This window comes from Nerophis lumbriciformis, linkage group LG02 (assembly GCF_033978685.3).
Source record: "Nerophis lumbriciformis linkage group LG02, RoL_Nlum_v2.1, whole genome shotgun sequence".
In the NCBI taxonomy this organism is placed as follows: domain Eukaryota; kingdom Metazoa; phylum Chordata; class Actinopteri; order Syngnathiformes; family Syngnathidae; genus Nerophis; species Nerophis lumbriciformis.
This window is the reverse complement of record NC_084549.2, coordinates 63,732,501-63,751,035: the sequence shown is the minus strand read 5'-3', so window position 1 is coordinate 63,751,035 and position 18,535 is coordinate 63,732,501. Positions and strand designations below refer to the sequence as shown.

General features: G+C 39.0%; 1 protein-coding gene across 2 annotated transcripts in view; it reads right to left on the bottom strand.

Moving 5' to 3' along the window:
- Positions 1-18,535, bottom strand: part of ugp2b (UDP-glucose pyrophosphorylase 2b) — an 83,251-nt gene that overhangs the window by 38,988 nt on the left and 25,728 nt on the right. For both annotated transcript variants that reach the window (XM_061966370.1, XM_061966364.2), the window contains exons 2-3: positions 14,297-14,424; positions 708-815 (exon numbers count right to left, since the gene is read on the bottom strand). In XM_061966370.1, the coding sequence (XP_061822354.1) occupies positions 708-815; positions 14,297-14,395 (207 nt within the window). In that variant the 5' untranslated portion in view covers positions 14,396-14,424. The remainder of the gene's footprint in view (positions 1-707; positions 816-14,296; positions 14,425-18,535) is intronic.

The following is an 18,535-nucleotide window of genomic DNA, read 5'->3' as shown; positions in this document are numbered from 1 at the left end:
GCCTGCACACCTGTGGGATGTTCCAAATAAGTGTTTGATGAGCATTCCTCAACTTTATCAGTATTTATTGCCACCTTTCCCAACTTCTTTGTCACGTGTTGCTGGCATCAAATTCTAAAGTTAATGATTATTTGCAAAAAAAAAAATGTTTATCAGTTTGAACATCAAATATGTTGTCTTTGTAGCATATTCAACTGAATATGGCTTGAAAACGATTTGCAAATCATTGTATTCCGTTTATATTTACATCTAACACAATTTCCCAACTCATATGGAAACGGGGTTTGTACATATAAATATATAATATATTATATACAAGACGTTATCGGTCTGGAGAAGCAGGAAGTTATCTGTATCGGTAAAATGTTGTGATTCCCTCATAACTTGTCAACTCTAAATGCAGACTAACATATATATGCTGAGGTCAAAGGTCATGTTTGTCTGCACAGGGAGAAGTTGACTTATGCAATATGTGTTTGTTGAGCAATGGGGACTGTGATCCTCCAAAGTTCACCCCATAATGTTAACAACTTGCGTCTTTGTGTGTGTGTGTGTGTGTGTGTGTGTGTGTGTGTGTGTGTGTGTGTGTGTGTGTGTGTGTGTGTGTGTGCGCCACACCTCCTGGCCAGTGATGCCAATCGCTTGGCTTATTGTACCTTTTATAACACAAGTAATGTACGGTCAGGCCGTACAGGAAGTGGACTTACCGAGTCCTCGGGCGGCCGTTGTATCTTGACCCACTCCACTGAAGGCCCCTTCACCTGCAGAAATCTGTGGAAAAGACTCTTGAAGCCCTCAAAGTCTTTCCTGCACACCTGAAACACACAAAGGTTTCACTTAGCGACGTGTGGCACAGTGTGTGTTCATTTTTTATTGAATGGATCCCCAATAGCTGACGCCAAGGCGACTGCTAGTCTTCCTGGGGTCCATATAGGAGCATACAAAATAAAAATACAAAGAATTACCAAACATTATACAAAGGAAAAATACAACATAAGATAAAAAAAGCTAGTTAAACCCAGTAAAAAAAATCACGTTATGTGGGCAGCTGCAATAGGTGTATCTTCAAAGTTGTTTTGAATGACATTTTACTTTGTGAGAGATTAATGTGAGATGGCAACCCATTCCAGAATGATTTCCATCTATACATGACTGTATGTTTGAGGAGATTTGTCCTGGGAGCAGGAAGTGCCAAATAGCCACTGCTGGCATTCCTAGTGTCATGAATGTGTGTGTTAGTTCAGTGTTTTTCAACCTTTTTTGAGCCAAGGCACAGTTTTTTCATTAAAAAAAATCCGGAGGCACACCACCAGCAGAAAAGGTTAAAAAATGAAACTCCACCCGGTTGTCGTGCCTTATTTTGAGTTTGTTGTCGTTTCCTGTGTGTAGTGCTTTAGTTCCTGTCTTGCGCTGTTATTTTGGTGACCCTTTCTGTTTTGTTGGTGTTCTCCTGTAGAAGTTCCACGCCTTCCTTTGAGTGCTATTGCCCGCACCTGCTTTGTTTTGGCAATCAAGACTATTTAAGTTGTGCGTACGCTATCCTTCTTTGTGGGGATACTGTTGATTGTCATGTCATGTACAGATGTGCTTTGTGGACGCTGTCTTTGCTCCACACGCTGTAAGTTTTTGCTGTCGTCCAGCATTTTGTTTTTGTCGACTCTGTAGCCAGTTCAGTTTTACTTTTGTTTTACATAGACATCCCTATGCTACAGTGCCTTTTCCTAGCGGGACTTGCCTTTTGTTAATTTTTGGTTTAAGCGTTGCAAAACTTTTTACCTGCACGCTGTCTCCCGCTGTGCTCTGCATATTGGGATCACGACAAACCATCCTCGACGCGTTCCGACTTCTACAAAGCAATGGACTACCTGCTGCCACCTACTGACATGGAGTATTACAAGATTACCCTGCCAAGCTCTACACAGCACAGGCACTAGACAACGGCACATTATTATGATTATTGATTTGCAAAAAATATTTTTTGGACCAATTAGGTGAAGTTGCATAATTTCCCACGGCACACCAGACAATATCTCACGGCACACTAGTGTGCCGCGGCACAGTGGTTGAAAATCACTGTGTTAGTTGATTTTAAAAACTGTTCGTAAAAATAATCTGGTGATTGATCTAACTTGATAGTTCTAAAGAACATAAGGAGACGACAATGCATCTTTTGTTCAACAGACAACCAGGACAGTGTGTGTGTGTGTGTGTGTGTGTGTGTGTGTGTGTGTGTGTGTGTGTGTGTGTGTCCATTGTCAGGCAACACTTTGCGTTACTGTGCTTCCAGTTGCATTCATAACTGCACACTTGCTGCTTATGGGGTATAAACCATGTTCTATGGCGGGGGTGTCCAAACTTTTTCCCCCGAGGGCCGCACGCTGAAAAAAAGTACGCATGCAAAGGCCATTTTGATATTTTTTATTTTCAAAACTATTAAAGCACCCCTCAATTTTGGTGAGCGTTAAAGTTTCCGTGGACCCAAAAGGGTCTCACTCATTAAAATGTTAAAAATAAGTTGTATATAATTTTTTATTTTTTTTTACTGTCAACTAGGGATGTCCGATAAATGCTTTAAAATGTAAAATCGGAAATTATCGGTATCGGTTTCCAAATTATCGGTATCGGTTTGAAAAAGTAAAATGTATGACTTTTTAAAACGCCGCTGTGTACACGGACGTAGGGAGAAGTACAGAGCACCAATAAACCTTAAAGGCACTTCCTTTGCGTGCCGGCCCAGTCACATAATATCTACGGCTTTTCACACACACAAGTGAATACACGCTGTCATGTCTGTGTAATCATGTTTCGTTTTAGTCATGTTTTGTTTAGTTATTGGACTCTTTAGTTTCTGGCTTTTCACTCCCTTGTCTTGTTTCCATGATTACCCATTAGTTTCACCTGTTCCACGTTTGGACTCATTGTGCACTCTTGTTTGTCATTATAGCAACCCATTAGTTTTCACCTGTCACGTCACGCACCTGTTTCACGTTTTGAGTCACGCACCTGTTTTCGTTAATCATGTCTGTAGTATTTAAGTTCATTGTTTTCAGTTTGTCTGGTGACATCCCACAATTATGCTCGGCACATTTCTGACACTTGATTTCATGTCCATCGTTCATGCTGCTCCTTTTAGTCCATGCCAAGTAAGTTTTGTTTATTAATGCTATAGTCTTTTGGTTTCATAGTTTGTTCTCCGCCACTGTGCGCGCTTTTCGTTTGTACTTTATTTTGATGTATTAAATAAATCATGTATTTACATTGCCGTCTCGCCCGAGCCAACTTTCCGTTGCATTCCGGAAAAGCAAACACCCAGGACCAAGTCATGACACATGCATACTTGGTCAACAGCCATACAGGTCACACTGAGGGTGGCCGTATAAACAACTTTAACACTGTTACAAATATGCGCCACACTGTGAACCCACACCAAACAAGAATGACAAACACATTTCGTGAGAACATCCGCACCGTAACACAACATAAACACAAACTGAACAAATACCCAGAACCCCTTGCAGCACTAACTCTTCCAGGACGCTACAATATACACCCCCCCGCTACCCCAACTCAACCCCGCCCCCCCCACCCCCCTCAAACCCCGCCCACCTCAACCTCCTCATGCTCTCTCAGGGAGAGCACGTCCCAAATTCCAAGCTGCTGTTTTGAGGCATGTTAAAAAAAATAATGCACTTTGTGACTTCAATAATAAATATGGCAGTGCCATGTTGGCATTTTTTTTCCATAACTTGAGTTGATTTATTTTGGTAAACCATGTTACATTGTTTTAATGCATCCAGTGGGGCATAATAATGTGTTAATTCCACGACTGTATATATCGGTATTTGTTGATATCGGAATCGGTAATTAAGAGTTGGACAATATCGGATATCGGCAAAAAAGCCATTATCGGACATCTCTACTTTCAACACTTAATTATCTATAGATCAACTTTAAATTAATTTGTGGCTATAACGATTTTCACAGGGTTTTTTATGTTTGATGCACTTTTTGTCAAAGAAAACCCAACATTCTTCAAAATGGAATATTTGATGTGAAGTATATATTACTTTCATTGCTTAAATGTCTAGATCAGGGGTCGGCAACCTTTACCACTCAAAGAGCCATTTTGACCCGTTTCCACAAATTAAAGAAAACAATGGGAGCCACAAAACTCTTTTGAAATTTAAAATGAAATAACACTACATACAAAGTTTTTTTATGCTTTGTGCTATGTATAAACCAGGGGTCTCAGACACGCGGCCCGCACCTTAATATGAAAATGTAATGTTAGTGCGGCCCGCGAGTTTTATATGAATGGCGCTTGCCAACCCTCCCGATTTTTCCGGGAGACTCCCAAATTTCAGGGCAACTATTCTCTCGAATGTATGCTGATTTTCACCCAAACAACAATAATAAGGGCGTGCCGTGATGTCACTACTTTTAGCGCCCTCTACGGCCTGAACAAACAGTGTGCCAGCCCAGTTACATGTTATATGAGGCTTCTGCAGACACACACGAGTGACTGCAAGGCATACTTAGTCAACAGCCATACAGATCACACTGAGGCTGGCGATATAAACAACTTTAACTAATATGCGCCACACTGTGAACCCACACCAAACAAGAATGACAAACACATTTCGGGAGAACATCCGCACCGTAACACAACAGAACAAATACCCAGAATCCCATGCATCCCTAACTCTTCCGGGCTACTTTATACACCCCCGCTACCACCAAAGCCTGCCACCCCAACCCTGCACCCCCACACATCAACAACACCCCCCCACCCTCCGTGCGTAGGTTGAGGTGGGTTTTCAATGTACGTTCAGGGTTAAGAAGGGGTTAAAAACAAAACAAATTGTGTGTGCAGCAGCATTGGTGAGGGAGGGGCAGAGACAGAGAGAGAGCGAGAGAGTTATGATAAACGCGCATGCGTCGCCAGGCTCTGCTTTTTATCCATAGATTTATCAGATTTAATTTTTTATTATCTATAGCAGGGGTGTCAAAAGTGTGCCCCGGAGGCCATTTGCGGCCCACAGCTAATGTTTTAAAGGCCCACGGCACATTCTAAAAATACTATTAAAATAAACAAAAACATAACAAAAGTGAAATAAAAAAGCTTAAAGGTTAAATGTAATTTAGAAAAAGTTGCAATGTTGACTACTAAAACAAAGCTGTTATTTTTTTTCTTTCAAACTGTCATTGCTCAAAACATAATATTGAATCAAAATCAATGTTATTATGAATTATTGACCTATCCAGGGTTCCGATTACGTCACATCAAATATTCCACTAAGAAAAATATTTTTGGTGGAAGATTTAGCAAATTTGGTAAATAAATAACACAAAAATTTATATTTTGTTGTTTTCTTACTGTAACGAAAATGAACCGAACCGTGACCTCTAAACCGAGGTACGTACCGAACCGAAATGTTTGTGTACCGTTACACCCCTACTTACTAGTAAAAGAGAAGTTGTCTGGTATGTTCACTATTTTATTTATTTGCGATAAAAACATATGTTTTATGTATCAAAGGGTTTTATGTTCAAATAAAGCCAATAATGACACTTTTCTGGTCCCCTTTAATTTGAAATTAAAGGGGACCAGTACCAAAATGTTGGCACGGGACAACCCTGGTGGGAACAGACATTTCATGTGCATACTAATCTAAAGCAATATACACTGTGACACAAGAAACAGTACATGCATGCATATTCTCAAGATTTTTCATTCCCAAGTCTCAGTCATCGCTGCATGCTCCACCTGTTTGGTTTGTTTGGTCCCTTTGCAGACTTTAATGACACCTTTGCGCTCATAACAAGTCTGTCTTCTTGGGTCGCAAACGTATCATCACTCTCTTTAGACGTCACAAATGTACTGCCAATCGCAGTCCGCGGACAAGATTTCATTGTGTGGACCAAAGGCTTGCTGAAAGAAAAAGTATCACCGCCGCCATAGGAGATTTTCATCTGCTTAGCTGTGTCAATTTACTCATTGCAGCTTGGATTCTGGATTTCCAGAATGTTATGGTTCTGTTGGAAACAGAAAGAGTCTACACCAGGGGTGTCAAACTGGTTTTCATTGAAGGCCACATCCCAGTTATGGTTGCGCTCAGACAACAACAATGAGTAATATATGAATATACATGCATATATATAATACATTAACAATATATTTTTTTACATAATAATTTATTTTTTTAAATTTTACTTTAAAAACTGGCAGCTTAGTCACCCGAATTTTACAGTAAAAGCAGTGGGGTTTTTACAGCATATAAAAAAAATTGAATAAATAGAATGAAATGGAGAAACAATACCACTGTTTTTAGTGGTAAAATTCAAGCAACAGAGTTGTCAGTTTTTGTTTTTTTAAACTGTAAAATCCTGTTGTTTTCGTGTTTTTTTTTTGTTTTTTTTGTTTTAGTGTCTTACTGTATATGGAAAAAAACAGTAGCAAAGTTGATTTTACGGCAAAAAACTCAGTCGGCAGAATTTAACCGTAAAGTCTATTGTAAATTATACAGTCAACAATTTGATCATTTGTTTTTTAATCAGAAGTCAAGAAGATATTTAAGTACAGTATTTATCATTATTTTAACAAAAAATATTTTTGGAATACATGATGATATATTATTTTGATTTTGATAATATTGAATGTTAAAAGATATGCCATTGCATGCAGTACATGATTTTTAACACCAAAAGGGAAAGAACAAATATATTTAGTAAGAAAAGTTGTATTAAGGCATATTATTTCCAAGCTTTCGCGGGTCACATAAAATAATGTGGCGGGCCAGATTTGGCCCCCGGGCATTGAGTTTGAGACTTGTGGTCTACACCAATAGGGCCATGTGATTTTGCGATGCATTGTGGGGGCTGGGTAGACATACTTGTTGGATAAAGGCTTTGTTTAATATTGAAAGAGAGCAACAAAGTGGATTAAAATGGATGGTACAAAATAAAAACAACAAAGGACCATCCCGAGACAAACTGTACCCTATTCCAAAGGCTCGCGACTAGGACATAATAATACAAAATGGTGGAAATGACTCATGCGCTATGAGCATATCCGACGAACGAGCGATATGAATCAAGTAAAAATGCTGCCAAACTTGTCTTTACTTTGTCAACAGAGTCAGTTTTAATATAATTTCATAATACAAAGTCTGTTGAGGCACATTGTCATTTGTTCAAATAGCTACGGCTCTCATCTCTTATGTGTCCGAGATACCAGGGGTCCCTCGACCACGTTTCATAAGCAGGTTTCCCCGTGTTAAGCTATTTACTTAAATATCTTAGCACAGGGGTTCTTAACTTTTTTGACCTTGGGGCCCAACTTTTCCACTTCGACCCACTGAAATATCAACACTAAATTAGTAATCTTACTCTTGATTTTAATCATATTCAGTGATTACATCTAACCAATTTACAAGTTTACCACCTTATCAAATGATATGAAAGCAAGATCATTATCTTAGGTCAGGCTGATTTTAATGATAAATACTAACCAAATATACTGCAAAAGAAGGGACAAACTACTGAAAAATACATTTTCATACAATTTCGCATTTGCCAAAATACATACATTCTAACTAATAATAAAGAATAATAATAATGTGTTTAACAAAACGTTCAATAACATGAAAGTGCAAATTAAAAAAACAGCTTCACCACTTTAGTCATCATTTTTGCGCTTAACAAATCTATGACTTTTGCTCCTCATTACTGCCACAAGTGGTGGGAAAATGTACTCCAACTGAGTGCCGCTGCAGCTGTCACGCCAAATTTCTTCCCCCATTTACTTCCGGGGTCATTTCCTCTTACGTCATTTCCTCTTACGTCACTGACAGCGATCGATAACACTTCGGCTTTGACACAGGACAGCAACACACACAATATTGTAGTGAAATGGTTTCAACAATAATGTTGATTTAAAGTACAGACATTTAACAGTTATATATATTAATTAATATTAGTGAAATGGTTTCAACAATAATGTTGATTTACAGTACAGACATTTAACAGTATTATATATTAATTAGTATTAGTGAAATGGTTTCAAAAATAATGTTGATTTAAAGTACAGACATTTAACAGTATTATATATTAATTAATATTAGTGAAATGGTTTCAACAATAATGTTGATTTAAAGTACAGACATTTAACAGTATTGTATATTAATTAATATTAGTGAAATGGTTTCAACAATAATGTTGATTTAAAGTACAGACATTTAACAGTATTATATATTCATTAATATTAGTGAAATGGTTTCAACAATAATGTTGATTTAAAGTACAGACATTTAACAGTATTATATATTAATTAATATTTTTTGCACGTTACCACGAAGACAGAAGTTCCCAGCAGCGGCCCTAACACTCCGCCTGGAATTTTTCGAAGCCTGCTGGTGTTTGACATAAGTCCCCTGGGAAAGATAAAGACAAATGTCATTCTGTGACACCACCATTTTCAGGAGATTTGGATTCTATCGATCGCTGTCAATGACGCAAGAGGAAATGACGTAAGTAAGAGGAAATGACGTAAGAGGAAATGACCCCGGAAGTAAATGGGAGGGGGGAAGAAATTTGGCGTGACACAGCCCATACGGATCACAGCAGAGAAACAGATACTTTTTTTGGCGGCCCAAACACCGTCTTAACATATATTGACATACATTAAATCGCCTTTTAGCATCTTCAGCATTGAAAAATGTTTACATTGTAGTTGAAAAGACACTGAAAAGTAGTTTGAATTAATTCCTAAATCATGACCAAGTGACAAATCATTGCTGCGGTTCAACATGTACATGCTTCTTTCAGAATGTGCACTTCATGAAACGTTAATGACATATTTCATGTTAGAAGGACGAAGAAATACGTTCAGTAGTAGGCATGAATACCTAGCCAGTCATTATATGGCATAACTGACATAACCGTCAAAGTAAGGATGTCATCAGCAGGGTGACACGTTTCATGTCAACATTTTTAAAAGTGTCACACTAGGAAATCACTACATACCAAGAAATGTCAACATATTTCAGGGTTTCTCACAATAGTCTGTTTGAAGTCAAAACCACCTGCTCAGAGGGAACCTAAATGTTTCAATTTTGGTGAGCGTTAACGTTTCCGTGGACCCAAAAGGGTGTCACTCATTAAAATGTTAAAAATAAGCTGTATATAATTTATTTTTTATTTTTTTCAACTAGAGTTGTCCGACAATATCGGAATGCCGATATTATCGGCTGATAAATGCTTTAAAATGTAATATCGGAAATTATCGGTATCGGTTTCAAAAAGTAAAATGTATGACTTTTTAAAACGCCGCTGTACGGAGTGGTACACGGACTTAGGGAGAAGTACAGAGCAGTTGCGTCTCCCGGTCATACTTGCCAACCCTCCCGATTTTCCCGGGAGACTCCCGAATTTCAGTGCCCCTCCCGAAAATCTCCCGGGACAACCATTCTCCCGAATTTCTCCGGATTTCCACCCAGACAACAATATTGGGGGCGTGCCTTAAAGGCACTGCATTTGCGTACCGGCCCAATCACATAATACCTACGGCTTTTCACATACACAAGTGAATGCCATGCATACTTGGTCAACAGCCATACAGGTCACACCGAGGGTGGCCGTATAAACAACTTTAATACTGTTACAAATATGCGCCATGCTGTGAACCCACACCAAACAAGAATGACAAACACATTTCGAGAGAACATCCGCACCGTAACACAACATAAACACAACAGAACAAATACCCAGAATCCCTTGCAGCACTAACTCTTCCGGGATGCTACAACATACACCCCCCACTACCCCCTACCCCCCCCACCCCCACCCCCACCTCAACCCCGCCCCCCCAACCACGCTCACCTCAACCTCTTCATGCTCTCTCAGGGAGACCATGTCCCAAATTCCAAGCTGTTGTTTTGAGGCATGTTAAAAAAAATAATGCACTTTGTGGCTTCAATAATAAATATGGCAGTGCCATGTTGGCATTTTTTTCCATAACGAGTTGATTTATTTTGGAAAAACTTGTTACATTGTTTAATGCATCCAGCGGGGCATCACAACAAAATTAGGCATAATAATGTCTTAATCCCACGACTGTATATATCGGTATCGGTTGATATCGGAATCGGTAATTAAGAGTTGGACAATATCGGAAAATCGGATATCGGCAAAAAAGCCATTATCGGACATCTCTACTTTCAACACTTAATTATCTATAGATCAACTTTAAATACATTTGTGGCTGTAACAATTTTCACAGGGTTTTTTATGTTTGATGCACTTTTTGTCAAAGAAAACCCAACATTTTTCAAAATGTAATATCTGAGTGAAGTATATATTATTACTTTCATTGCTTAAATGTCTAGATCAACTTCAGATTTTTCTGTCGATCATAGGTTTTTATTATTTTCCGAGCGATGACAGTTTTAAAGTAAAAACACTGCCTGCATGGAAGCTTTGTGTTACTAGTGTTAATAATGCAACATTTTCTCATTACACCTGTGTGCCCTTTATTTCCAATTTTTATGTTTTTGTTACAGTTTGTTTGAGGTGTCATACCGAGGTAGATGTTCCTTGTGGGGTTCAGTGAGTTCTCTTTACAGTCCCTCCAAGATTTTGCTGGCTTTTTTTTTTACTGTTGCAGCCCAAACTGCTTGAATTTAAAGCAGCTTTTTTAGTTTTTAGAAAGTTGCACCAAAAATGCAGTATGTTTTAGGGCAGCTGGGTTTCCCCTGATGTAACTAAGCGTGGCGCAAGGCCATCGCAAAATTACCTTATTTTCCGGACTGTAAGGCGCACTTAAAATCCTTTCATTTCCTCAAAAATGGACAGTGCACCTTATGACCCGGTGCGCCTAATGTACATATTAATCCTGGTGGTGCTTACCGACCTCGAGGCAATTTTTTGTGATACATGGTGTAATGATAGGTATGTCCAGCAGTCACACACAAGAGATACGTGGGGACTGCAGGTTGACGCTTGTTCAATAAATGACACTAGCGAGTACAGATTAGCAAGCAACACCAAAACTTTGATGTTTCATTGAGAATATAGAACATTACACTAAAAAATGGAGTAGTATGACTTTGGTAAGCTAAGAAACCGCACCGCTTGATGGATTGTCGGAGCATTACGGATACCGTGCTTCAACATACGGTTTTTGATTGAGACTTTTATTAGTAGATTGTACAGTACAATACATATTCCGTACAGTTGACCATTAAATGGTAACACCCGAATAAGTTTTTCAACTTGTTTAAGTCGGGGTCCACGTTAATCAATTCATGGTACAAATATATACTATCAGCATAATACAGTCATCACACAAGTTAATCATCAGAGTATATACATAGAATTATTTACATTATTTACAATCCGGGGGATGGGATGTGGAGGGGGTTGGGGTGGGGGGGTTAGGTTGGGTTGATATCAGCATACTTTAGTCATCAACAATTATATCATCTGATAAATGGACATTGAAACAGTGTAGGTCTCACTTGGTAGGATATATACAGCGAGCAGTGAACATAGTGAGCTCAGAAAGCATAAGAACAAGTATATACATTTGTTTATTTACATTTGATTATTTACAATCCGGGGAGGTGGGATGTGGTGGGGGGAGGGTGTTAGTCTAGGGTTGTAGTTGCCTGGAGGTGTTCTTTTAGTGTGGTTTTGAAGGAGGATAGAGATGCACTTTCTTTTACACCTGTTGGGATTGCATTCCATATTGATATGGCATAGCAGGAGAATGAGTTAAGACCTTTGTTAGATCGGAATCTGGGTTTGACGTGGTTTGTGGCGCTCCCCCTGGTGTTGTGGTTATGGCGGTCATTTACGTTAAGGAAGTAGTTTGACATGCACTTCGGTATCAGGGAGGTGTAGCGAATTTTATAGACTAGGCTCAGTGCAAGTTGTTTTACTCTGTCCTCCACCATTATTATTATTATTATTATGATGATGTGTGTGTAAGGACCCCAAAATGGCACCTATTAGGAGACATATTTTCTGGCGTTTTGTTTCAACCTATTGGTACCTGCTGATGTGTATTTAGGATCTGCATAAGTCCTGAAAAGTTGCATTGTAGTCTGCGCCGTAGTTTTAATAAGCTCCTTCTTTTTCTCTATCCTCTTGTTGTGGGGCATTCATCCCCCGCTGTTGCCATTTCTAATATAAAGTAGGGTACAGTTTTAACATATCTGTCAGTGGACTCGCTATGGAAGCGCTAAAAACTACCCGTGCAACAATGATGATGCTGTCAAAGTGGAGGCACGTAAATAAGACCGCCCACAAAAGAAGAACATACCTGCCAACTACTCCGGTTTTCCCGTAATTAGTACGGTTTTCATCAACCTATTCCGGGTTACGGTTGCAGTGATAAAAAATACGGTTTTTCATTAATTAAAAAAATATATTTAAAAAAAAGTTTTATTCACGAAATCGCGTAACAACAATGACAATCGACACTGCTTCCCGTAACTTCCTATCGAGCCATTCCGAATGCCATGCGCGAGGCTATTTATAGCGCCGCTGCCAAGCACGAGGCACCTGTTGCCATTGTTTCCAAACGAGCGAACGATCATGTAATCAGCCGGAGAAAAATCGCAAACGAGTCTTAAACCGAAAAGAAAACTGCAGTCATTCCGTGAAGAATATTCAAAAGCCTATCCGGGAATAATTATCCGTTCCAAAAAGGGTGAAAACTACGCGAATTGCACCTTGTGCAGACAAGATTTTTCGATCGGACACGGAGGAATTAGCGATGTAAAAGACCACGTTGGGACAAAAAAACACAAGTCTAATGCCGTTGCTAGCGATACAAGTGGAAAACTTTCAACGTTTTTCGGATTTTAGCCACAAAAAGGTAATGACACCAATGTTATCTATTGGAATTGTTTAGTATTGTTATACTGTTAAAAGTGTTTATACTATTTATGCTTTCAAGTCCAAGTTGAAGAAATCTTGTTAAATGTTGACAGCATAACTACCAAAATACAGAAGTATGTCCTTAATATTTTTGCAGTGCTATTTCTGTTGAAAAGTTCAAATGATTACATTAGAGATGTGATGTGCCACATTTCAAGTGTCTGATGGCTTAAATTAATTTTCATTAATTTTTCATATTTTGAATTCTTTTGAAAGGCTTACAAAAAAACTACATTTGAATTGTAATTCCATGCTATTGACAGGACTATTAATTTTAATGAAGTTAGCTTACCATGTTTACAGTATGATAATTGTGATAGAAATGTGAATTTTAGGCACAGAATATTTTTTACAATTGAACAAGGCAGTAGATTATACAAGCTTGGACAGAAAGTTAATAATGACACCAATTTTTTTTTTAATTGAATTGTTTAGTACTGTTTTACCATTTGTTTACTGTAAAAAGTGTTTATACTGTTTATACTTTCAATTAAGAAATTGAAGTCTTGTGAAAGGTTGACAGGATAACTGGCATTAACTGTCAAAATAATTTCAAACTATTGAAGTTAGCTTACAGAATAAACATGTCAATCAACCCATATGATTTTTGCTGTAATATTTTTGTTTTGAAAAGTCACTGTGACTGATAGAAAAGTGATGGTTTTAGCAACATTTTAACCTGTCTGAATGCTAATAATCATTTTGCGTCGGGGGGCGAAGCCAGAACCCCCCACCAGGACTTTGTCCTGGACCTACCGGGGCCTGCGGCCCCTGGACCCTGGCTACTAGGTTTTTCTGATTTAAAAAGTTGGCAGGTATGAAAGAAACGGTCAGAAAGCCACTTGAAGATAGTCTGCAAAACATAATCTATGCAACATTTTGACCAAAGACCAAGAGACAATTTTGCGAGGCCGCGTATAAATTGCGTGAATTGCCGCTGTCGTGAAGTCCTTTAATGTACGAAGAGCATGGTTGTAGACCTGCTCCGTGTGTGAGTGCCTTCAGATACCTTCTGTTCTACAAATAACATTGCAGACTATTCTTGGCAGCAACCTCGATCCATTGTGCTGAAATCCATGATGTTGACAAGCCAACATTACCTTGCTTGATGCAAACACGCTGCAGTTGACGCCGGTTGAGTGTGGCCCCCGCCCTCCACACACATGCTTTAAGTATGTGCTTGTTTGCGGGCGGAACCCTCTTTGGCACCGCCGCACAGTATGTGTCACTCCTGTGTTTTCCCAGCTTTGCTTCATGACCTCCCAAATCGCGAGCAGATGGCGGCAGAAGGCGAGATGGGAGTGGGTGCATGGAGTGGGAATGGAGTGGGGTTGCGGTGCGTATGAAGAGTTACCTCTCTGTTGTCGCCCGAAGCCGTGTTCAACAGTTTCTCCATCTCGGCGTGCATGGAGCTCTCCAGCTGCTGCCGCATCGTTTCCTGGAACTGAGACATCCCTCCGTTGAGCGCTCCTTTCCTCAGACCTAGATTACCACAGAAGATGGGGGAGGTGGGGGTCAAATTTGGGGCGGACTCATGCTCGGACACAAGTATCAAACTCAAGGCCCGAGGGCCAGGTTTGGCTCGGCACATCATTTTATTTGGCCCACGAAAGCCTGGAAATGATATACCTCAATTCACACTGTATTTTCCTGACTAGAAGCCGCTACTTTATTCCTATGCTTTGAAGCCTGCGGCTAATAAAACGGTGCAGCTAATTTATGGATTTCTCTGCGCTGACGGCCATATTGTTTTGTATTGAACAAAAATAGTTTTAATCTGCGCCAGCTAGGGGTGTAACGGTACGTGTATTTTTATTGAACCGTTTCAGTACGGGAGTTCCGGTTCGGTTCGGAGGGGTACCGAACGAGTTTCCACACGGACATATTAAGCAGCGTAACGCACGTTGTGTAAACAATGCACACCGAGGCCGTGTGTTGTGCCTCGGTGTGCATTGTTTACTCAAAATGCCGGACATTTGAGGCATTTAAGAAACTTCGCCCTGCCAGCGCCGCAAAAGAGGACATGTCCGGTGAAAAGAGGACGTATGGTCAGTCTATCGTAGTCCGTTAGCTGCTAACATGCCGCTAACGGGCGGAGTTTCTTAAATGCCTCAAATGTCCGGCATTTTGAGTTAGGGTTGCGTGTATTTTCAATGTACGTTCAGGGTTAAGAAGGGGTTAAAAACAAAACAAATTGTGCGCGCAGCAGCATTGGTGAGGGAGGGGCAGAGACAGAGAGAGAGCGAGAGAGTTATGATAAACGCACATGTGTCGCCAGGCTCTGCTTTTTATCCATAGATTTATCAGATTTAATTTTTTATTATCTATAGCAGTGGTGTCAAAAGTGTGCCCCGAAGGCCATTTGCGGCCCACAGCTAATGTTTTAAAGGCCCACGGCACATTCTAAAAATACTATTAAAATAAACAAAAACATAACAAAAGTGAAATAAAAATTTAGAAAAAGTTGCAATGTTGACTAATAAAACAAAGTTGTTTTTTTTTCTTTCAAACTGTCGTTGCTCAAAACATAATATTGAATCAAAATCAATGTTATTCTGAATTATTGACCTATCCAAGGTTCCGATTACTTCACATCAAATATTCCACTAAGAAAAATATTTTTGGTGGAAGATTTTGCAAATTTGGTAAATAAATAACCCAAAAATGTGTATTTTGTTGTTTTCTTACTGTACCGAAAACGAACCGAACCGTGACCTCTAAACCGGGGTACGTACCGAACCGAAATTTTTGTGTACCATTACACCCCTGGCGCCAGCGGAAACACTGAACAGGCGTGTTATTGTTTGTGCTACGGCCATACTTGCCAACCCTCCCGGATTTTCCAGGAGACTCCCGAAATTCAGCGCCTCTCCCGAAAACCTCCCGGGACAAATTTTCTCCCGAAATTCAGGCGGAGCTGGAGGCCACGCCCCCTCCGGCTCCATGCGGACCTGAGTGACGTGTTGACAGCGGCCAGCCTGTTCTCACGTCCGCTTTCCCACAATATAAACAGCGTGCCTGCCCAATCACGTTATAACTGTAGAATGATCGAGGGAGAGTTCTTGGTTTCTTATGTGGGTTTATTGTTAGGCAGTTTCATTAACGTCCTCCCAGCGCGGCAACAACACACAACAACAGCAGTCACGTTTTCGTCTACCGTAAAGTAGTTCATCTGCCGTAAACAGCAATGTTGTGACACTCTTAAACAGGACAATACTGCCATCTACTGTACATGTATATGTGACAATAACATGTAGGGCTTTTAGAGAGTGCAGTGCACAACTGCTATACTATATATATATATATATATATATATATATATATATATATATATATATATATATATATAACATATAAACTAATAGTTAGACAAAATAATTGTGTAGCACAAACAAATGGAACAATTTTAGGGAGATTTTGATAAGGCAGAATCACGCCCCGTTGGGGCGGGGGCGTGGTTAAGAGGGGAGGAATATATTTACAGCTAGAATTCACCAAGTCAAGTATTTCATATATCCATCCATCCATTTTCTACCGCTTGTCCCTTTTGGGGTCGCTGGAGCCTATCTCAGCTGTATTCGGAACTGCATTGGAACTGCATTCCAGCGAAATATATGAAATACTTGACTTGGTGAATTCTAGCTGTAAATATATTCCTCCCCTCTTAACCACGCCCCCGCCCCAACGGGGCGTGATTCTGCCTTATCAAAATCTCCCTAAAATTGTTCCATTTGTTTGTGCTACACAATTATTTTGTCTAACTATTAGTTTATATGTTATTAACTATTATTTTTGTTATTAACATTGTATTATTCATAACCAACTCCGCCAACCATTTCCCATTCATTTGTGCTACAAAATGTTTTTGTCTGTTATTGGTCTATAATAGTTTTTACATCATCTTTTATGTTATTAACTATTATCAAAACTATAATTGTTAATAAGATACAAACTATAATACATAGACGAAAGCATTTAGCAGCACAAACGAGTGGGACAGGTTTGGGGACATTTTGACAAGGCTGCAGGGCCGGTTATGAATAATAAAGTGTCAATAACAAAAAAAACTATAATCGTTAAACAAAAACAATGCAGTACAGACAAATGGGACAAGTTTGGGGAGATTTTGACAAAGTTGTGGGGGGGTACTTGTGAATAATAACAAGTCAAAAAACTATTATAGTTTAACTATTTTGTTTTGCAGCACAAACGTAACATAACATTAACATCTTTCCCCATTAAGAAAGGACATACCTAAATAAACACATTACTGACTGAGCAACTAAGACATGGAAATAATATTCACATTAGAACTAAGTGATCGTGCTATACCCAGAGGAATACAAGACGGAGGTGTTTATTACGGTGCGTTCAAGGTACGCTCTCAACAGAGTAGGATGCCACCAGAAATAATAAATAATAACAATAGATTGTATTTGTTACGCACTTTTTATTGAAATAAATCTTAAAGTGCTGCAGTACAAAGTAATATTTAAAACAATAAAAGCTTAGGCATTAAAATAGATCAAATATAGGTATGTCCGATAATGGCTTTTTGCCGATATCCGATATTCCGATATTGTCCAACTCTTTAATTACCGATACCGATATCAACCGATATATACAGTCGAGGAATTAACACATTATTATGCCTAATTTGGACAACGAGGTATGGTGAAGATAAGGTACTTGTTTTAAAAAATTAATGAAATAAAATTAGATAAATAAATTTAAAAAAAAATCTTGAATAAAAAAAGAAAGTAAAACAATATAAAAACAGTTACATTGAAACGAAATGTATATTAGTAAAATTAACTGTTAAAGGTTAGTACTATTAGTGGACCAGCAGCACGCACAATCATGTGTGCTTACGGCAGGGGCGCCGAAATGGGGGGGTAAAGGAGACGGATTCTAGGGGCCCATGATGGAGGGGGGCCCGGAGAGGCCCCTAATGATGATGAAATTATAATACAGAAAAAATAATGACACTATGTTGGGGGCCCTGTAAAGATTATTTTCATGGGGCCCAAAATCCCTAGCGGCGCCCCTGGCTTACGGACTGTATCCCTTGCAGACTGTATTGATATATATTGATATATAATGTAGGAACCAGAATATTAATAACTGAAAGAAACAACCCTTTTGTGTGAATGAGTGTAAATGGGGGAGGAAGGTTTTTTGGGTTGGTGCACTAATTGTAAGTGTATCTTGTGTTTTTTATGTTGATTTAATAAAAAAATAAATAAATAAATAAAAAAATTAAAAAAACGATACTGATAATAAAAAAAACGATACCGATAATTTCAGATATTTTAACGCATTTATCGGACATCTCTAATAAAATACTAAGACTAAAACACTATCAGTGAAGCATAAGAAACACAAAACATGCAAAATAGTGGCTTTTCTAAAAAAATAACAATGACAAAAGATATCAGTGTGTTCAAGTACTTTTTGAGCACATTCAGCGATAATGTAACCGTGATCATTTTGGCGACGATAAGCGCGATATGAAATGTTCATACACGGCCCTTACCGAGGCCGGCTAAATGTGTGATTATTTTTCATTGATCGTTCAATTGGTTATCATCTC